General features: G+C 48.0%; 8 protein-coding genes across 8 annotated transcripts; 5 read left to right on the forward strand and 3 right to left on the reverse strand.

Annotated features, from left to right (window-relative positions):
- Window positions 1–215: 215 nt before the first annotated feature.
- On the forward strand, window positions 216–873 carry N7509_008429 (putative IgE binding protein; the record flags this gene model as incomplete). The annotated part of the gene is made up of 3 exons (XM_056633066.1): window positions 216–482; window positions 549–564; window positions 629–873. 3 exons carry the CDS (start codon window positions 216–218, stop codon window positions 871–873), a joined length of 528 nt encoding a protein of 175 aa, XP_056483686.1.
- Window positions 874–1,130: 257 nt separating this feature from the next.
- N7509_008430 (Ribosome assembly protein 4) lies at window positions 1,131–2,808 on the reverse strand (the record flags this gene model as incomplete). The annotated part of the gene is made up of 3 exons (XM_056633067.1): window positions 1,131–1,374; window positions 1,435–2,510; window positions 2,584–2,808. The coding sequence occupies 3 exons, from the start codon at window positions 2,806–2,808 to the stop codon at window positions 1,131–1,133; spliced, it is 1,545 nt and encodes a 514-aa protein (XP_056483687.1).
- A 383-nt stretch (window positions 2,809–3,191) lies between these two features.
- Window positions 3,192–5,232, reverse strand: N7509_008431 (uncharacterized protein; the record flags this gene model as incomplete). Its single annotated transcript, XM_056633068.1, has 8 exons — window positions 3,192–3,245; window positions 3,308–3,462; window positions 3,524–3,654; window positions 3,721–3,860; window positions 3,977–4,071; window positions 4,125–4,379; window positions 4,438–5,067; window positions 5,136–5,232. The coding sequence occupies 8 exons, from the start codon at window positions 5,230–5,232 to the stop codon at window positions 3,192–3,194; spliced, it is 1,557 nt and encodes a 518-aa protein (XP_056483688.1).
- Window positions 5,233–6,193: 961 nt separating this feature from the next.
- On the forward strand, window positions 6,194–7,801 carry N7509_008432 (uncharacterized protein; the record flags this gene model as incomplete). Its single annotated transcript, XM_056633069.1, has 3 exons — window positions 6,194–6,213; window positions 6,284–6,825; window positions 6,888–7,801. 3 exons carry the CDS (start codon window positions 6,194–6,196, stop codon window positions 7,799–7,801), a joined length of 1,476 nt encoding a protein of 491 aa, XP_056483689.1.
- A 2,103-nt stretch (window positions 7,802–9,904) lies between these two features.
- On the reverse strand, window positions 9,905–13,159 carry N7509_008433 (uncharacterized protein; the record flags this gene model as incomplete). Its single annotated transcript, XM_056633070.1, has 2 exons — window positions 9,905–11,041; window positions 11,105–13,159. 2 exons carry the CDS (start codon window positions 13,157–13,159, stop codon window positions 9,905–9,907), a joined length of 3,192 nt encoding a protein of 1,063 aa, XP_056483690.1.
- A 1,346-nt stretch (window positions 13,160–14,505) lies between these two features.
- Window positions 14,506–15,668, forward strand: N7509_008434 (fungal specific transcription factor domain-containing protein; the record flags this gene model as incomplete). Its single annotated transcript, XM_056633071.1, has 2 exons — window positions 14,506–15,278; window positions 15,443–15,668. 2 exons carry the CDS (start codon window positions 14,506–14,508, stop codon window positions 15,666–15,668), a joined length of 999 nt encoding a protein of 332 aa, XP_056483691.1.
- Window positions 15,669–16,401: 733 nt separating this feature from the next.
- Window positions 16,402–16,913, forward strand: N7509_008435 (uncharacterized protein; the record flags this gene model as incomplete). The annotated part of the gene is given in 2 exon segments (XM_056633072.1): window positions 16,402–16,414; window positions 16,429–16,913. 2 exon segments carry the CDS (start codon window positions 16,402–16,404, stop codon window positions 16,911–16,913), a joined length of 498 nt encoding a protein of 165 aa, XP_056483692.1.
- A 1,005-nt stretch (window positions 16,914–17,918) lies between these two features.
- N7509_008436 (exocyst complex component Sec10 family protein) lies at window positions 17,919–20,727 on the forward strand (the record flags this gene model as incomplete). Its single annotated transcript, XM_056633073.1, has 3 exons — window positions 17,919–18,033; window positions 18,114–20,397; window positions 20,457–20,727. 3 exons carry the CDS (start codon window positions 17,919–17,921, stop codon window positions 20,725–20,727), a joined length of 2,670 nt encoding a protein of 889 aa, XP_056483693.1.
- Between the last annotated feature and the right edge of the window lie 509 nt (window positions 20,728–21,236).

The raw sequence follows: 21,236 nt of genomic DNA on the forward strand, positions 1-21,236 counted from the left end.
TGATGTTTGGTTCCTAGGACAATCACAATCACAGTGGACCGCGGGGTTTGCTGGTCTTTCCCCACCACATCATCATTCCATTGTTGATCAGAATATTCGTGCCTGATCGATTGTCTGATTCCCCTGTTCTATAAAGACCCTCTCCTGTCCCCCATTATTTGTCCCTCGAACCTCAAGTCATTCACATTACATTCTACTCCCACTCAATCCTCAAAATGAAGTCCTTTTTCGCCCTTGCTCTTCCTCTTCTGGCTGCGGCTGCCCCTGCGCCCATCACCGAGCCCCGGGCTGATGCCGATGCCAACCCCAACTTCAGCGTGATGGCTGTTCGCTCAGCCTCGCCCATCCACTACACTCAGCTCAACGCTGCCGGACAGAAGTTCTGGCTGGGCGGCAACACTGCCTCGTACTGTCCTCACATTGAGGGTCTGGAGTGTCCCCCCGGTAACCAGACCGTCCTCGCTCCCGGCGGTGGCTCTCTTGTACGTACCCACTCAAAGAAATGCAAAAGCGAAAGAAAATGTCCGAACCCATACTAACTAAACCAGGATGTCGAGGTCCCCGGTGGCCAACAAGTCTATGTCGCTGCCTCGGGCGCTTTGAGCTTCACCCAGGCCCACTCCGCTAGCATCCCCCCCTGGTTCCGCCGTTGGCGGCCTCTCCTACGTCCCCGGCAAGCCCTGGGCCCACTACACCTTTAACGGATGGAACGCAACTGGCCTGATGGCCTGCCCGACCGAGGACAATCGCTGGCAAGTCTTTGCCGCCATGCAGAATGCCACCGTGCCCCAGGGTAATGTTGGCGACTGCCTCGGTTTCTCGGCCCTCGCCCTGACGTACAAGGGTGATGTGCCCGCTTGGCAATACATCTAGGTGCGATCGTGAAGGTCGAGATGATGACTTTGTTCTTGTCTAGCGTTGCTTGGTTATATCATAGCTCATGACCTGTACAATACTGTTGCTTTTACTTTATAGCTGGTACAATAATAATAAACTATACTCGTCACGACTCTCTCCGCAAGTAGTGCATACCACGTAGTAAAACTAGGTCAGAAGGAGAATTTGAACTTTGAACCAATGATTGTACTTTTAAAGACTGGGTATCAAGATCTATACTCTGCTCTATACTTTTAGTTCCGCCAGATCCGAATCGCCTTGTCCTTGCCTCCGCTGCCAACCTTCTGTCCATCCGGACTCCAGTCCACTGCAAACACTTCGTCCTTATGACCCGGTAAATCCATAGCTAGCTTGCCGGTGCGGACATCCCACACCTTCAGGGTGGTATCCTTCGACGACGAGACCAGCATCCGAGAGTCGGCTGAGAAACAGCACTGGTAAACAGCACCGACGTGGCCGCGGAGGGTAGTGATAAACCTGCGAATAGTGTAAGTAGGGGAAATAGGTAGAAGAGATAAAAAAGAGAAGAAAACTGACTTTCCATCACGTCCATTCCAAATCTTGACGTGGTTATCAAATCCAGCAGACGCGATATACGCCATATCCGGGGAGAAAGTAACATAGTTAACCTCCTTCTGGTGACCCAGCAGTCGAGCGACGGGCTTGTTCGAGCTAGACGGCTCCCACAGGTACATGGTGAAATCATCACTAGCCGAGACCAATCGCTCAACAATCGTCCCATTGACAGTAGCAGCCTGTTCAAACCGCTTCCGCGCAGCAGCCACCTTCTCCTTATCATCTGTAGGAACCTTACCGGTGTGATCATGGTAAGCGGTGCGTAGGGCAAAATCCGTCGACAAAGCCAAATGATTCACTCGATGCGCATGGGCCGACAGAGTCTGAACAAGAGTTCCATCCTTCGGGTTCCAAATCCTAATCGTCTTATCATGCGAGGCAGTATAAATCAACCCTGTACCACCCCAGCGCACACAAGTAACAGACCCCTTGTGACCGGTCAAAACGGTTTCAATGCGCTTGGAAACAACATCCCACACACGCACGGTGGAATCCTTCGATGCAGACGCCAGTCGTGGATGACCGGGTTCTTGAATATGATACGGTTCCCAAGCCAAACTGGTGATCCACTTCGCATGGCCCTTCAATGGACCACCAAGTGCCTGCCCTTTCTTCGCATCCCACAGTCGCACCGAATTATCCATGCTACCTGTCGCAATCATGGCTCCGTTTGGCGAGTATGCCACCGCCAACACCCAGCTTGTGTGACCCTTGAGTGTGTGGAGGGGTGTACCTGTATCGCAGTCCCAGACACGCGCGGTCGAGTCACCGCTTCCAGAGACCATTGTTGAGGACGAGACGGGCGAGAAGGAGGTTGCAAGGATGGCTTCGCCATGGCCGGCGATGGAGGCGGCGCAGCGGGAGACGGCCTTGACACGGAAAACGGCTTGCGGGGTGTAGTAGAGCGAGACGGTATCTTCGGTGGTTTTGATTCCAGGTTGGAGGAGGGAGTGGTAGAGATCGGCGAGGATGTCGATGGTTTGGCCTTCTTTGTCGGATTGGTATGTGAATCGGTATGGGACGCGGTCGTCGTCGTCCTGCTTGGTGTGAGTGGACATGTGATGGGGTGGGTTTGACGGAGGCCATGCTACCTTGGGCCTGGTGACTTACATTGCCTTGTAATGTGTTGAGAAGTGTCTCGAGGTTCTTGGTATTGGCGTCGGCCACGGGCACTGAGACTGCGGGACCTGTGGGATTGCCGGTCGCCTGGTCGAAGAATTGGACACGGACGCTTCCCAGATCGGAGGGGATGCGATCAATCTCTTGTTGCTCACGGGCCTTGTCGGCCTGAGCAACTCTTTGGCGTTTGCTGGGCGGGGGGAGAAGAGTCGCCATGATTGAATTGAGGTAGTGGTGAAGTGTGGAGGGAATGGAGGGACTGGACCAGCTGCGGTGACTTTTTACTTTTCGAAGAAATTTTGATGGCTTATCAGCTTATCGCGGACCCACCAGTTGGTGCGGATCCATAGGAGTACAGCGGGGAGTAACTATGGGATTGTATAAGATATGGGTAAACACCGAAAATAAAGTCATTCTTTTTATTTTATCCGTTAGATTATTGTAGCTAGAAAGAAGGGCTCCTTCTCATTCAAATTGGCTGTAATTATGGCATTCCATAGCTTCAAGTTGCCTATTCCATGCCTTAGCCACTACCTACCATCCACATTCCAAGCTTAGCATCCATGAATTTCCATCTCTATATTTGCCGCTTATTTCATTCAGGATCGGATCTCTCTCTTCCTCAGTCTCATCGGGAGTCCGTCCTTGATCCCCTGTGTAGAAATGAGCTAAGCATTCTGTTGCATCCATGGGAAAGGGAAAACAGAACACATACCATATTCAACGCAGCGAGTGGCTCATAAGGCATAGAAGTGTCATGCAGGATGACATCGAAACGTTGCAAAATCGCAGTCGTGATCGCAATTCCCTCGTAGGTGGCCAGCGCACGACCAAGACAACTGCGAGGTCCAGCATTCCACGAATGATATTCTAAAATATCACTGATCAGCACGCCAAAAATCATTCAACTCGCTCATGAGCCATGACTCACTAAAAGGGCCATGGGATATGCTTTCCCCATTCTCTTTAAACCATCTAGATGGGTTGAAGATAGCGGCGTCTTCTCCCCATACCTGTGGCATGCGAGAAATGACATAATTTTGGTAGCTCACGATATCCCCCCTGTGCAAGATGATAATGTGTTTCTTAGACGGGGTTCCATGATGGTAGATCAGGTTCAAAACTTACTTTTTGATATGCCTCGGAGGCATATTCAATTCTGGAACTGCCGGGAGAATATCATCGTCTGCGGCCTCCATCTGACCAGCAGGAGATACCGTATTGAGGCGCGCATTCTCGTCCCACATTGCATTTGTAAATTGCAGCTTCTGTTCAACAGAAATATTAGAAACTTAGCTCCGAGCTATCTGCCTACCATTAAATACTCAACTCACCGGGTATCACCATAACCAAGGAATCTAGTTGTAAAACCATGCTCCTCCACCTCTGTTCTGATTTTGCTGAGGGCATCGAGATGCTTGTTATCGTCGTGATGGATTTCTTTCATAAGCCACGAGATAGTGTAGGCAGTTGTGTCCCCTAGCTTTGTCAGAAATATTATGAAATAATCGAAGACTCGGATCTCTACTTACGACCTGCAGAGAGAAAAGCAAATACCATGCCACCGAGCGTATATCGATCTTGCGTCGACTGTATGAAGAGGTCTAAGAGATCAACCCCGGCATCGGGGTCAGGCTTGTAACCAGAGTTCATCGCGTCAAGGCGCCTCTGGATCAGACCATCAATCTGTTCGTAAAAGAGGCCGACGGCGTGCTGGCTGATCTTATCCTCGCCGGACATCCTTTCATTGAATTTCCACAGAGGGTCACGTCGCCTTCGGTCGAATACTAACAATTAGAGCATCAGTTTTCAAGAAACAGTATATCAGATGAAGTGTGATCATACAATAGAGAGCATTATCGAAAGCCTCGACATATACTGGCTTCGATTTGAGGGACTTCGGATCTTCAGACAGAATTTCCAAAGCCATCTTCTCTTCATGAAATGCAACCTGAAGGAATAGACAGAACATGAGACGGCCCATTAGTTCTTGAAAGTCGAATTCTTGGTTCTCTCTCTCCAGATTTGATAGCAATTTCATCAACACGTCAAGCCAATAGTGAAGCGATCGAGTGATATGCTTCTCAAAATTTGCTTTGCTAAATGCCTTTGTTGCAGCTTTTCGTTGCAGGTGCCACGCGGGGCCATCTGAAATGAAAATGCTGGACCGGTGAAGGCTCTTAAACACGTTTCGCGTAAATGCCCCGCGAATGTAGTTTTTACTGTTATGCTTTTGGATATGTTCGAGATAAGTTGGATGGTTGATGATATGTAAGCGAAAGAAAGGGATTGTCATCTCGTAGGCCGGTCCATATTGCTGGTAAAGAGAGAACCAAGCCTTGCAGCTGGCAGCACCTCCAGTCTGAAGCTCTTGCACACTTCCTTTGAAAGCTTTGCCCTTCGGCCCTGCAATCCATTTTGAGTTGGCGGAAGCAGATGAACGGAAACCTCTGTTACGGTATGTCCAACACATCCCTCAAATAATTGTCAGCGTCTGATGATTCTAAGGTGCCAGGGTCTACCAGTGTTGCATGTAAACATACATGATGTAAAAAGAAGAACCAGGGATGTCAGAATTTTGACTGTTGTGATCAGCAGGGATCCGCGAAATGGCAGAGATTCTGCTAGAAGGAGACCCATGTTGATGAGGTTGGGTCGCTTGATTGTATGTTGATCAGAGTGAAGATGCAAAGAGCTATCGTACTTGAATTTTCATTCTAGCCCCACTAGACAACATGCCATTCGAAAGGCTTTTGATGTTTGCTCTGAATGGAAGTTAGTTTGCGTTTGTCATAGGCTTGGAATCAACGTAAAGCTTACTGGCGCAGGAATCCACCCCGCCGAAGAGCTCAGCGTGCGGGGTCCGGCCAGTGCTTTACCGAACTTTTCTTGTTCCCGGAAGTGTCTTTCCGTGGGTGAAACACTAAATGTCGATATACTAGTATTCGGAAAGTATTATCTGCGTTGAACTTCGGAAATGGTTTGCCCGGAAACACTCAAAGTTGTACAATCTCCACCCCAGGAAATGTCGCCTTTGTCTTCTATCCGGAGAATGCGGGGTAACTTCATGTCATATCAAATGAGCACAGCTACTACCTTCATCGGATCGCGGATGCGATGAACCTTTTGCAGAGAAGGTTTCAATTTGGGGGCTTGAGAGCTGACCCAAGAGAGGGGCACAACCAGCGCATGTCGATCCCGATTGAGTGCGAAGGCAGTGTCTGGCAAACCCTATCACACTAATGAAGCCATTTCGAGCCAACATAGGTATAAGGAGCATTTCCGAGTCCTGAATGACGACCTTGTGCTAACTTGAAATGAAGTAAACCAGCGAACCCTAACAATATAGTGGATCTCGGCAATGGAGACCCTATTTTGCGGGGTGATTTTCTGGGTACATTGGCCTCAATTCTGGTAGAAATAGCTCCCGGTAATCGCGAGAGGGATATATCATGTTCTCCCATTCCTTTCCTACTCTCATAAACCCACAGAAATCAAATTCCTGTCTCAAAAACAAGAATTGACCTGTGTTGAGCGCATTTCCAATATGGTTAAACAGAGAGGCCATCAAGGCAACTCGGCCCGGTCTCTGACCATAGCCATGGGTATCTCTCTAGCGGGGTATGTGATAGTCTCTCAATCTTCTGTCTGGTACCCACAGATCAAATGCTGAGAATAAACGTTCCGCCAGTCTTCTTTATGGTCTAGACTCAGGAATCATCGCCTCAACAATGGCTCAACAGACCTTCGTCAAATACTTCCTTAGAGACATTTCGAACAATGCTTATATCAAGGGTGGTATTGTCTGCAGCTATTATGCCGGGTCCTGTATTGGCAGTGCTGGCGCTGGCTGGTCCATGGACAAATTGTCACGCCGCTGGTCGATCCTTCTCGGCTCGCTTGTTTCGATAATTGGTGCCGTGCTACAAGCTGCATCTGTAAATATACCTATGTTGGTTGTCGGACGAGTTCTCTCAGGCTTCTCCACGGGTATGGTATATTCTGTGGCCCCTGTCTACCTTTCAGAGCTCGCACCACCTGAAAATCGAGGGTTCCTCGTCGGTTTGAAAGGATTCATGAACACTGTCGGTTACTTTCTCGCTGGGTGGATTGGTTACGCTGGTTCATTCGCTCAGGGTGATTTGGAATGGCGGATACCACTTGGTATGCAGGCTCCACCAGCGGCCTTGCTCGCTTTGCTCACGTTCTTCCTACCTTATTCACCACGTTGGTGTAAGTTCCTTTCCCCCTTCCGTGAGACTGTACTCTCTGCCCGTTGCTGAAATTATGACCAGTACTGCTCAAACAGAGATACGAAGACGCAAAAAAGGTCATGTACTATCTACACGAGCACCGTGGGCCGGAGTTTGTCGAACGCGAATACGCCGAAATGTATTCCCAGATACGTTTAGAAACGGCCAATTCGAATAAAGCGCCTTTGATCACCCTTTTTTCGAGACGCTACCTACGCCGCGCCCTTCTCGGATGTCTCATTGTGAATATGGCGAAGCTATCCGGTAGCAATGTCATCCAGAACTACCAGTCAATAATGTATAACTCATTGGGCTTCAAGGGCCGCGAGGTTCTTCTCATTACCGCTTTATATGGCTTCTCAGCCCTCATCGGACAACTAATCAGCATTTTCACATTGTCTGACCACTGGCCACGTCGCCGCACCGTGATTTGTGGCGAGGCTTCGGTAGTGGTGGCTCTATCGGTCTTGACCGGACTATCAAAAGAGTTTCCGGATTCACACAATCCATCAGGGAGTAGAGCAGGGGTTGCCTTTGTCTTTATATTCGCTTTCTTTTGGGCCTTCTTCTTTAACTCCGCCACGTGGGTTCTCGTATCGGAGATCTTTCCTTTGGAGCTTCGAGCAACCGGGGTGGGATTCTCCATGTTCACCCAGTCCCTGACAGCAATTTGGTTAAGCTTCGCTGCGAGCGTTGCTTTTGATGCCATCAAATGGCGATTCTATTTCGTATTTATTGGGACAAATCTGTTTGCTCTCACTATATACTATTTCTTTTTGCCGGAGACCAATCAATTGTCTCTGGAAGAGATTGCCGCCCAGTTTGGCGATGTGGTGTCCGATCCAGTGGGAAAGAGCCTGGACGCCATTAATGGTGAGCGGATCACCCCCATTGACGTCAAAAAAAATGAATCTAGTGAGCATGTTGAGCTCGCCCAAAAAGACCGAGATGGTTAGGACTAGCATGATGGTTTAACTATATGATGGAGAGGCCATTTCCGCTGACCAGGGGTCCGGATTTCGTGTTAATGCATATTCTGTCACTATGATGAGCTTTTGGAAGGCATATAAGAAACAATTGATGGACTTCTAGGTTTCATTCAAACTTAAAGTTCCTGTGATGAAGAGGTAGAATTTACATCGTAGTTGCAAAAGTCGACCGGGGAGCTGAACTTGTGATGCCTCTTTCCGAATTGTGCGGGTTCGCAATACGCCATCGGTACTACCACTTTTTACCCTAGTTACTAACACCGATGCCCTTTGCTTTTTTTGAGGTCATGCGGTTGTTTGCGTGTGGCCTGATGAATCCTCATTGAAGGGGCTGAGGAGGATTACACTCTGGGGAACCGACGAAATGATTAAGTCTAGGGTAGCTTGGATGGAGCCTTTCTGGAGGCTAGCCAGGTAATGATGCGCGTCGCCAGATATGCTTTGTAACGAGGGAATGCGTAGTTTACAACTTGTAGTTGAACTTTAAGTTACTTGCGCCATTCGGAAGATGCATCACCGCAAGCATACATAAATCTCCAACGCCACGAGTTCGGCATCGAGCTAATTCGCGACGTAGAGAAAAATTCAGATCTCCCAACTCGGAAATGGCCTCTTGGGGATAAAGAGATGCGGAGATATTTCAGGGCTACCAATTCCAGGGTGTGTGCGGAGTAGATTGGTTACTAGGAGCGCCCGGAAACACTTTCAAATTACGGAGTAGTCATACCCGATTTGACTGGGGCGAGTGGCATTTCCGAGTCCCCTACCTAAACCTCGGCTAGGGCAAACGATTCCATTCTGGCTTCAAGCCACTAAGCATATCAAAACGCCAGCTTTTGAATGAGAATACAAGATATTCAGAGGTGAAAAGGTAATTCGCAACTTGCAATTGAGGTATTATATCGCTATGAAGGAAATGAAGCAATTTTCCAAAATAGAACTTTCGGTTCTCTGCAGGAAAGAGAATCTCCATCTCGCAATCGAAGGGAGAGGTGAGGCGCCCTTTTCCGACCAGCAGCTACAACATCAGACGCAGTTTTCTGACGGGTCTCTTTAGTTTATGATCTACATGAATTTCAACACGAGGTAAGCGACAGCAAAGATGACTTTGTTTGCACCCAATGTCTGTCACCTCTTCCTACCAATATTCACCAAACAAATCTAGCACCCTGGAGGGGACTTAGTTCTGTTGGGTGAAGGGGGAAGAGATGCGACGAATGCCTTTGAGGACATAGAGCATACTCAGGATGCGAATGAACTAATGGAGGAATATTTGGTCGGATATTGCTCAGAGGTAAACAGCCGGGCAGATAATATGGCCTCAGGTCGCAGACGCAGAGATCAATTCTGACTAGTAGGTGTGTGGAACAATATACAGTATCAAGAAAGTTCAAATAATCGAGTCCCCATTCGGCACACGATGGTGGCCGTTGCAGATTCAAAAGCAAGGTGTGTATCCTCTCTTCTAAACGACCTGACTGCAGTGAAGACTAACTCAACAAAGCTTGCAGCATCTTGTTACGCTTTTTATATTGGTCTTTACGGTGATGGGGATATATTTGCTGCTAGTTCATATCAGATAGTAGTTCTAATACGAATATTAAATTCAAGATCTCATGTTATGATTTTCCCCGTGTGCGCGAGAATCCCAATGCTAGGCTTTCAATGGGTGATGGTACTAGATACTATGTTTCACGAATGTACTTGAACCTTGGAACTTGAAAATATTGAGACAATGCAATGCTCTCGTTAATTAATATAAACACTTCTTGCGTCGAAGTCTACATTTCAAGGTCAGCTTATAGGAGAAACTCGTTGTATTTCCGAGTATTACCGGAAGAATAAGACCGCAATCTCCTAGTACTTTCAAACATAGGACGGAACATATTATCTATCTAAAGTGATTTTGGAGACTGTGTTACCTAGATAGGCTTATCCTGATTTACCAAGTAGTATCTGCATAAATAATCGTTGTTATTTCCCTAATATCAAAGATTGCAAAGCAAAAACTAATATTCAATTTGATTTGGACACAAGCAGACCATCCTCTAGGCTTCGATATTTACCTTGCTACACGATTTCCCAGTCATGTCGCCATGAGTCAACAAACTTCTTGACGATTCCACTCGAAATCAGGTTCACACCACCCCTCAAGGAAGGGCAAACTTCCTCTGTGAGCGTAGTAGTGTATACTAAGCCTGCACGACTTTTGTCGTTGTCATACTTCCCAGCATAGAAATCGGTCAGTTTAATGGTAGGGTTCTTGACAGGGTCTTGATCGCTTTCTCTCAGACGCTTTATCCAGTCTCTTTGACCAACAACCTCGAAGTCAAGTCCTGCATCATGAAGAGCTGGTAAAAGATCCCTCGTCCAGTGAAATACAGAAGAATTCAAAACGTGGTAAACAACAGTAGGATCCTCGCTATATTTCTTGATAGGACCTCTGATATTCACCCCGGGGACCTCTATGCCGCACAACTCTAACACAGCTTGAGCAACAATGTCGACTGGTGTCCATGACGGTGTCTCCTCTAGGGCGGGTAGTGCACCCAGAGTCACAGCGCTTCGAATCATCAACGGGATGCCTTCTTCCGGATTCCAGCGACCATGAACTGTATCGCCCACAATCTGACCCACACGAAGTACCTTTGAAGTAATCCCTGTCTGTTCTGCGGCAGCTTGTACAATGCGCTCGGCAACAAGCTTTGATCTCGCGTACCCCATATCATGAGCGTGCGATAGAGCTGGCACAGGTTGCTCTGCAATCGTAGCCGGCAGGGGGGTACCGGCAGCAGACGAAATAGAAGAACAGAAGTAGAATTCTGCTGGTGACTGACGATTCGAAGATAGGCACAGGTCAATGAGATTCCGCACGCCTGCGATATGATATTTCTCGAAGCTACGAACTCCAATATTGAAGTTCACGGCCCAGGCACTATGGATGACCTTGGTAAGTGTGTTACGAAGTCCGTGTATGGTATCGGCCATAAGCCCTAGGTCCGACTTGGAAAGATCTGCGGGAAGGGCCCTGATCTTTGAAATGTTGATCATTGGAAGCCCCCTTTGAGACAGAGTGCCAATGACTCTATCCAAGGCGGAATCGGCGGTGGTCGCTCTCACTAGGCAGTAAACCCTTCTGACCGAGTCTTTGGAAAGAAGCTTCGATAGTATGTAGCAGCCAAGAGATCCAGTTGCACCAGTGAGAAGCTATATAGGTTAGTTTCGAGGAAATTAAACGATGCTTTCTAGCTCAGACAGAACGGAACTAACCACTTCTTCTTTTGCTTCAGGCGTTGACTTCTTGAAGTCAGAGTATTTCTTGATAAGCTCGCTCATGGTTGTGACTTCATCCTTTGCGGATGTTTTCTCGCCGGTTCTCAGCTTATATAAGTGAGCTGCGAGGTTTTGAATGTTGCCGAGCTCATACAATGCATTCTGATTCAAAAGGCCGTTTCCAAGATCAAGATGCCTTTTGATTATTCCATGGGCTTTGATAGCTTGCAAACTGTCAAGACCGGCCGTAAAGAAGTCAGTGTTAGTCTCGATATGAACCAGACCTAAATCCTGCTGGATAACGCCTGTCAAGAATTCTTCAATTCCAGTAACAGTCAGGGCAGCTTTTGCTGCAGAGGCCTCTCCATGATAAGTTTGATCTGAGCCACTCGCACGATTGAACAAGTCTTCTATCACGTTTTCAAAATGTTTATAGCACGCCTTTCGCATCAGAGTACCCTTCTCCGTCTTGGGATACCAAGTACCGAGAGGGAGTATCTCAACCATCTCTTTGGCTATCTGGCTGAATGCCTCAGCATTAGTGTTTGCAGCAGCGATATCAGGCCAGATAGCTTCAAATATCCCATTTGGAGGGAGTTCTTTGACATGGCCGCTTGGCACAATGAGGAGTCCAGGCAAAAACTTGCCAACGCCAACAACAAGCACTTCTTTGACATACTTGTTTTGTCTGATGCGATGCTCTATCGGAATTGGCAAAACCTTCTCGCCGTTCACAAGGTTGACTCGGTCATCAAGACGGCCAATGTACTTCCAACGATTCTCGAGGTCGGGATGCTTTGCAAAGCAATCGCTGGTCCGATAAGAGTTGGGCGGATCATCTGAGTTGCTCTTGTTTTTCGCGGGATGGCCATCTAGGACGACACATTCAAATGTACCATCCTCAAGTAGATCGAATAGGAGATACGGCGCAGCTGTTGGCAATGGATAAAGATAGTTCCATGCGTCATCTCCTAATGGGCGATCAGAAGTCATAACTTGCCCGATTTCCGTAGCACCATAATGGCTGATGAGGCGAACGCCGCTTGCGACGAGTTTATCACCAAGATCATCTGGGCAACTGCTTCCTCCGAAAAGGACTTGCTTCGTCTTTGATAACGCCTCAACTCCACCATCAGTCTCAGCAATAAGCTTCAATGCATATGGAACGCAGTGAAAGCTCTCGGGCGTAAGGGATTGTAGGCCTTTGACCAAATACCCTCCAGTTAATGGCAATGAAGCATTATACAGCGCAATGGGCTTTCCCTTGAAGATAGCTCGAAAGAACATGCTCACCCCATGACCATGATAGAATGGCAGTGTCACAAAATAAGACTCAAATGACTTGCTGAAAGTGTAGTTTGAGATCCCAGCTTTGTGGGTGCTGAAAATTGCTTTGGGAAGTCCACTTGAACCGGATGAGTGAATGATGTATGCAGTCTTGGTATCGTCACCGGGTCGGCTCCTAAATGAATACGGCGATGATGTTGTACATTCCATGTACGTAGACTGTGCTGTGAAAGCGAATGATTGCAGATTGGCCTTCTGAGCACACAGTTCGGACACCGATTTCTCCAATGCCGGTAAATCTGCGTACAGTATATGGTGGCAATCTGTCTGCTTGAGGAGGCTGAGATAGGCCTCTTGACTCAGTCGTGTGGAGAGATAGAAGACAGCATATCCCATGCGAGCGATTGCAAATACTGTAACAACGTAGTCAAGGTTGGCTGGGCCAAGCAGAGCAATGACTTTGTTATCTTTCGATGATTCGCCATCGCGAGATTCTAGTCCTTGGCGTTGAAGGTCCTGAATGGCTCCATTAACAAAGCAATCGAATTGCCGTGCGGTGTAATAGACATATGACTCTGCAGTATGAGAGTTGGAAGGGTATCCGATCAAAGGTACATCTGGAGTGGTTCGGCACCTTTCGATCAGGATTTCTTCTATCCGATAGAAGTCGTTGCTTGCTGTCTTGGAAATCTCCGGTGGCTCGTTATGAGCCGACACAGACGGCTCATTCTGGGCAAAGCCCGTTTCAGCACCGGCGTGAGGCATGCTGCGTAGCTAAAGATTTTTTTATCGTATGTCAAGGCGCGCGTTGGTTCAAAATTGGCTCCTGGCTTCTGGGTACGCGAGGAGTTGTAGTCGATCTTTGATAATGAAACTGACATGGAATGTCCGAATATGCTGTGAGGCTTACTATCGGCCAGTGGAAAAAAAGGATTTGTTCAGCCCTGGGGGCTATCAATGGTGATATGTGTGGTTTGAATCCGTTGAGTATATCCTGAGATTCAATGTGTGGAATTCATACCAAGGGATGGGATAATAAAACGCCGAAAGTGCAACCTGTTGATAGTTATATGCTTCAAGTTCGAAAGTTCGATTGATTGCCGAGCCCACCCGCCACTGAAGGAGTTTCTCTCGGCTGCTTTGAACTTTTGGATCAGTTCTTTGGTTATCGTTTAACCACCAGTGCCGTCAGTAGTGTGGGTATCACGAACCAGCTCCCATGTATTCCCTACATGAGGCAGGCCCCGCCGGAAAACCATGAGAAATCAGTGACAAAAATGCATGACCTCGGATATTCGTAAAGGATGACCTATTTCAAAGTGTTATTTTGTAAAAGTTGTGGCTATTGGAGATTTCTCTCCGGCAAATCATAGTGAGGCTCGGATAACCCACAATCGGTTGTGGATGGCATTTCCGGTAATGCGGGGTCGGCTCGTGGGGCATTTCCGGGGAGCTAGACACAGTTCGAGTAAACTGGTAAAATCTGTATCACCTAGCTCATCAACCGAAAAAAAAAACAATTAAGAATTATTGAATTGGCTAAGTATGGGCAAGACTGCACGCCTAGATCGAACTGGGAGCCAACTGTGATGTTTTGGTTTGGAAGGCCGTCATTGTTTCATGATTTAATTTACCTACGGAACCCATCTAATAGAATATTGAATTATCTAAACAAGAAAATGAAAATAGAAAATGCTTTGTGAGGAAATGAAGAATCACGTGGTCGCCTCTCTCCAACAGGCACAGGGCGCGCTTCGACCTGTCAACCCCAGCATCTCTGCCACCTTCAATTATCTGCTGTAGTTAACACGTCACTCGCGTTACCCCGCATATAATCCTCCATGTCTTTCACTAGAAAGACTGCAGCCGCCGAGATTACAGTGGAAGAACAACCAGCGGTCAAGAGGCGGCGTCGTGATGGCGCGAGAGTGAGAGTGACTCGTGCATGCGACTTCTGTAAGAGGTAGGTTCGCGTTAGCGAAGATCTCCAGACGGACAATGTTTCAGCCCCTTTCTCATACCTCGAGCTAACTGCTTCAAGAAAAAAGCTCAGATGCACTGGGGCCCAGCCTTGTGCTTTATGTGCGCAAGGCAAACGAGACTGTACATTCATGTCCGAATACAAGAGAGGCAAATTCAGCGACGTCTCTGTGGCATCGACCGACCACATCAATTCAGATCTCGGGAGTCACAAAAGCAGAGGTCAGGCTAGCCCGGCGACTATATCACAACCCGATGATAGTTCGCGATCCCCAATTGCCGAAATAGTCGCTTCACGCAACAATGATCTACATTGCTCGCCCGATCAAGAATACTCAGATCGACCCGATCAGAGCGCGTCTCAAAACCTGCAGTGCAACGATACAATCCACACAAATATGGGTAGTGAAGCTCTATTGCCTGATGGGCAGCTGCAGCCGTTCACTCGGGATATCGGACGCTCTTCTCGAAATTCGCCTGAGCCAGCCCACACGGATCAAGAAGGGCATTACGTGGGGCCTGCCTCCGGAGTGTCGTTTCTGGCGCGTGCTTTGAAAAGGCTCCGGCACGCTGGTCCCTCTGCCTCAAAGGCACATCAGCCTTGCATGTTCAACTTCGCGGACTCCCCTGTCCCCCATTATGATCCTTACTTTTTGATTTTGCCCAGTCAAACAGCAGCCCAATCGTTAGTTCGCCGCTACTTCGATTTTGCCTCTCCAACCCATAGATATCTACATCAGCCGACAGTGGAAAAATGGTGTGATGAATTTTATCACAGTGTGAAAAATCCTGGACCCCTTGCCCCTGGTGGACATGAGAAACGAGCCATCATACTTGGGGTCCTAGCTGTAGCTAATCAGTACAGCTCCAATCAAGATCTGGGCTCCCCTGACGTTGTCAATAGGTATGTAGATGATCACCATTCCGGCCAGATACATGCTAACAGATATTCAGTACCGTATTCTTCGCAGCATCAGAACACCACCTCCAGTTAGAGTCTGGGGGAATACGTCTCACGGGCATTCAAGCAAGACTCGTTCAATGTTTTCATCTTTTATCACAGTCCAGAGTGAACAGTGCTTGGAGTTTGTTTGGAACTGTCGCAAATCTTGTCCTAGCCATCGGACTGCACCGCCGTCATAAACGAGATGCAAATTTTGAAACAGATTTCATTGAACAAGAGTGTAGAAAACGAGTCTTCTGGAGTGCATATACCCTTGATAGCTATCTCGGCGTCGGCCTAGGTCGACCCCGAAGCTTTCATGAGGAAGACATTGACCAGGTAGGAGTTTAGATCCACGCTGATATGAACTTCTTCTCTCTTCATGAATAGAGGCTAATAACTGTCAAGGAGCTACCCCTATGTGTGGACGATTGGCAAATTACGCCGACGAACATATTACCTCGGGCTGGAGAAGAACAAAGCCTTACAAGGGCATCCATCTACCACGCAAAGTGAGCCATCTGCACCGCTTTACCCATCTCTGCTGAACATCCGAAGGCTCTTAAAAATAATCGGTGGCATTCTCCGCGACTTATACAGCTTGAAGCGTCTGTCGCCTAAAAGACAAGAAGAGGTGACACAATCCTACGACAATAGACTAATCCAATGGCGGGATGACCTGAGTGATTTTCTTGGTATTACCAATACTGACATGCTAATGCCATTATTCCGCCGACAACATACGGTCCTCCAACTAGCTTATTCGCAAGCCATTATCCTGCTTCATCGAAAGGCTCTGCTGATAAAGCCTTCTCCATCCAAGGCTCACCAGGGCGATGCACTTCAGCCAATCTTACAATATGGTGTACAGAGATGTCTAGATGCAGCTACCACCATTGTCACAAAGCTGAGAGATCTTATCGAAAAACAGCAGATGTATTCTGCATTTTGGGCATGTACTAGTATATTTTCACTTACGATATGAGACTTTAGCTAATCTGTCTGCAGTTCACTCATTACTATGTTTTCTCTGCACTCGTAACACTGTATCTTTACGTCATACAGAGTCGCTCCAAACCACCCGATGTCTGGAAATCGTACCTAGATCTAGCACAACAGGGTCTACGTGACCTATCGTCTTGCTCTGCAGACAGAACCTATGCACAGCGGTATGTCGTCGTTCTGACAGAGCTTCAAGACGAGGCAATGAAGTTGGTCGAAGAAGAAAGCCGGACATTGCCACTCACAAATGGGGTCCAAGCATTACATAAAAGGCCAGTCGCGACATTTTGCAACTCTTCCAATGTCAATACGGATGGAATCCAGGCCACTGTACCTGTCCCAGGAGATGTGGTCGTATCCTGCGAAGATTTTCACACAATAGGCTCTAATCTTAACGGCCAGCCATCCCAGAATGCAGAGCTTTCTGGTCCCAGCGACGTCTACGAGAGAACAGATTCATGGACCATCCACGATCTTGAAAATCAGGAGGCTTTTCGCGACCTGAACATCGAAGGACTAGCAGATCTTGCCTTCATTTTCTCTGCCGAAAACACCAGTCTTTTTCAATCAGGAGAAGGACTTGGAGTAATATAGTTCGAGCTGTACAATTCCAAAGTTACACGTACAAATTATCGTTCTAAGACTCTTCAATAAAATTATTTATGTTCTGCGGCAAATGCATACTAGTAGATAAAATCAATTAATACTTCCTGTGCTCCCACTCTGCCAAGTACTATCATGATCTTTAGAGCTAGACACCTTGGAATATGGGGAAATTTCTAGGCAGGTTGTAACAATAGCCCTACTAGTGCAAATTTTTAAAGACCACCGGCATTCTTCACGCCCAATTTGAAGATATATTTATACATAGAATATGAGGACATAGTATGGGATTAATACCGAAAATAACCGCTTCAAGGCCAGCCAGGTTTTTCCACCCGTAATTTTAGACGTCCAGCCGCCCCTTAAACGCCCACTGGTCTTAATGTTGACGCCCGACTTATACAGTTCAAGTTGTCCCCCTCGTTTCCACAGCGACTCCAAAAAATGTACCGAAAATAGCTCTCCTTTAGCTAAGTCTAAGTCTCCTCCGAAGTCTGACCAGGGAGATATCAGAGTACATTGATCTTTTATTTCTCGTGCACCATCTTGACTTCAGTGCAGCATATCCAGTCTTAAATTCCAGGTCAAGACGGGTGTAGTCCGCATCATCCAGCATCTTTGCAAAATGCCATATCGACGGATACCACACGATGGCAACATCCTCCCAGTGAAGAAACTATGCTTCCCTCATATCTGTTGCGCCTAGCCAATTCTGCCGCAACAAGAGGAGGCGGTGTGTGCGGACCCTGGCGCGCTGATCGCCGCTTGCACCAGAGGCGATCATTTCGGGTTCATGTGCTTTGAGAGCGTTGAGCTATTGCACAACCCTCTTCACTTTCGGCTTGTCGTTTCTCGTTCGTCTGGCTTTGTGCCCTTTCCACCCTTAGCGAGATCGCATGAGCTGAGTGACCTCGACCCTCGCCCCCACATCGGCCAGCTACTCCCCGCAGACCCAACACAGCTGGAACTGCCCGATGAAGATTCCACAAACCCAAAATGCCGCCAAATGGGAAGAAAGGGTCAGCGCCAGCTCGACCGCCGCGCAGAGATGTGCTGGCATCACTTCGCATGGCGTCAATGGAAGATATCTCTCGGGGCTCACTACCAGCGGGTGCGTCATACCAGCGAGCCCAGCCCAACCCAACCCTTCCCTTCTTAGCCCGCGAGAGCAAATGGCTGACATTTCCTGAGAGATAATGTCGTCAATTATCGAATACCTTGATCCGGTAGAACTCATTCAAGCAGCGCGGTCCTGCAGACTCCTCCACGAAATGGCGTATGACGACACTCGATGGGTACAAAAGCTCAAGCGAATTGGATGTTGGGACGAGACGGATGCGCGGAAACATGCCGAGACCGTCTTTGGTACCGTGGCTGATTTAGAAACTGCCAAACAAAAGGACATCGCAGAAGAAGTCAGGAGTGCGATTCCCACCATTGCATTGGAGAAGCCCACCACCACCACCAGCGTGAATAAGTTGTCAGACGGGTTCGACAAGATTGAACTGGGGAAGGTCGCGCCACAAACCAACATGCTGGAGATGGATGATGAGGATCCCGTTCTGTCGGTTATAAAGAATGCCAGATCGATTCGAGGAGAGGCTCGTCAGGAGTATGGCAAGATCCATGCCGCCTTGGCGCCCTTTTACCACGACATTGGGGCGAATGGACCCTCGACCGAGAACTTGGTTTTCACAAAACACAAAGATCCACAGGCACAAGCTAAAGTACTATCGCAACTGCTGGCATTTGCGAAATCCGACATGACCAATGGATGGCAAGAACGAGGAGAACGCTTGGAGAACACGATCTCTATGTTTGAAACTGCTGCATTGAATGAGTTCCGAAATGGATATGAAACAGGTGATATCGACGGGGTCATGCGGAAGTACGCCAACATTTTGTGGATTCTCAACGGTGGCCAGTCTGCCGTCGAGCTCTTCATACACCATAACCACTTAGTCACACGAAAGTCCGAGCTGGGTACGCTTTCCGACTGCATTGATGGATCGACTGGGGAGGTGAAACTACAGCACACCCAAGCCTTCTTCACTCGGTTGAGCGTTGGATATAACGAGGAAATTTCCATCATGAATCGGGTATTCCCTCCCGAGCTAGATGTTGCACGGCGATTCATGGAGAAAGTTGGACAAGACGTTCTCTATCCCTTCTTGACAGCTATATTTGACGAGCTGCACCGGACTAACATGGAGTCCTATTTAACGGCAATTTCGATCACCTTCATACAATGCATGAATTTATCCGAGTCCTTGCTGCCAATCCGCAACTCCGGCGAGAATTTTGACCACTATTTGGACACAGTGGTTGCCAGAATTTATGAACCACACATCGATCTTTACCTAGCAGAAGAGCTCGACTTCTTCCGAAAGCGATCCGAGGCCACTGTGACAGACTGGGATCGTCAACTATCTGAACAAGCAGCTTCAACTGAATCATTCTTGATGTCCAATATCAATCGCCAAGCTGATAAGCGGGATTTCCTGACTTCATTCAAGAAAGTGATCATGATGCCTGTCAATATTCTACCCAGCTTTTCAAAAACCACCGAAGAACCCAAATCCGATTCCGAAGAGAATGGTAATATCACGGCGCCAAAGAGTCCCAATCGATTTTCTACAATTTCATCACCCACACAGATGCCAGTGGAAGAAGTCCCAACCACAGAACTTGCAGCCAAGGCAGCCATCATGAAGTCAAAGATGGAAGGCATTCGATCTTTGTTCAGTATCGAGATTGCATTGGGTCTCGTCCACTCTGCCAAATCAAGCCTGGAGAGAGCCGCACAGTTTGTACGACTCGGCGGGGAATTCGGTGCAGCCGCGAAGCGGCAATGTCAAGCAATCTTTGTTGCACTGCTGCGCATATTGGGACATAGCCATGTGATTATTGGATTTGACAAGGCTGTGGACCATTTGTCCAATTATAGGCCACGTGAACACGAGGATCGTGATCAATCAGGAGTCGAGCCCTTGGTGACCTTTTTGGAGTTGGTGAACGTGGGTGATCTGATCCTGCAGATGGTGGATGTATTCTATGAACAGGAATTGATCGGTACAAGTCTCACTGATCGCAATGACTTCTTGGACCCAGCGAACAAGGAGAAGAAGAGGTTTGAACAGATGTTGGACGAGCGGGTAGCGGCTGGGCTCAACAAGGGTATTGATGTCTTGATGGAGGAAGTGGACTACATTCTTGCTACGCGGCAAATGGCAACAGATTTCAACCCTGGTGTCTCCTCGGACCCTCACCGACAGACTATGGACATCAGTATCAGCCCGGCGGCCTCATCGATTGTGGACGTGGTTTCTTCACATACGCAGATGCTGGTCGGAAGTACCGACAAGAGCACATTGGATGTCTTCAACCAGGAAGTTGGATTGCGCTTGTTCACGGCTTTGTGCAAGCATATCAAGCGCCAACGGATCAGCGTCGAGGGCTCTTTGAAGCTCATCAGGTATGTTTCAAATGATGTCAGCTTATTTTTAGCTCATCGCATTGCTAATTCCTTTCTAGCGACATGAATCACTATTTCAAGTTCGTTCAGACCTTGCGGAACACCGAACTCCTCCTCTATTTCAAGGCATTCCGAGAGCTTGCCCAGATTTACCTGATCGATCCATCCGACGCGAAAGAACTGGCAACTGTCATCGCTGATGCCGACCGTTTCTACGGGATATGGCGCGTGGAAGAAGTGTACGAGTTTGCGGAACGCCGGGCCGATTGGTACCAGGTAAAGCGTGATGTGGAACGAGCTATGTATGGCATTGGCTGCAGTGTTATGTAACATACTACGACTTGCACAAATGAATGTATAGACAGCTGCAGATATATATCACTGCAGGAGACTACTAGATCAAGGAATACAAACCTCGGAGCCGTGGCTGCTAGCGCATATATTACTTTATCTCTATAAAATTTAATCGCTAAGAAGGAGGGCCCTTGAAATCTCTCGGGCTGGTAGTTGATGGAACCCTATACCTAGCCAAAGACTAACTGATTCTGCCTAATCTTTGTCGTTGATTTTCCACTGCTGCGTTGTTGCTCCGACTCATCCGCAACGTCGCATTTAGCCGTCCTGACGTCAACGGCGGCTAGTGGAACGCGGGGGCTCCACTTTGAAACGATCGCCAACCCTCCCGAACCAACAATCGGCCCGGAGAAGTGCAAAAGCCAAACAGCTGCAGGTGCAGAGCTAAAAGCCGGATGTCTATTCGTCAGTCGCGTCGATATGCCCCGTATTCTTCAGGAACAGGGCCAGGGCCAGGGCTAACCACAGAATCGATTGGTGACGCC

This window comes from Penicillium cosmopolitanum, assembly GCF_028827165.1.
Source record: "Penicillium cosmopolitanum strain IBT 29677 chromosome Unknown utg000009l:1.0-9042332.0:1.0-9050551.0, whole genome shotgun sequence".
NCBI classification, from domain to species: Eukaryota; Fungi; Ascomycota; class Eurotiomycetes; order Eurotiales; family Aspergillaceae; genus Penicillium; species Penicillium cosmopolitanum.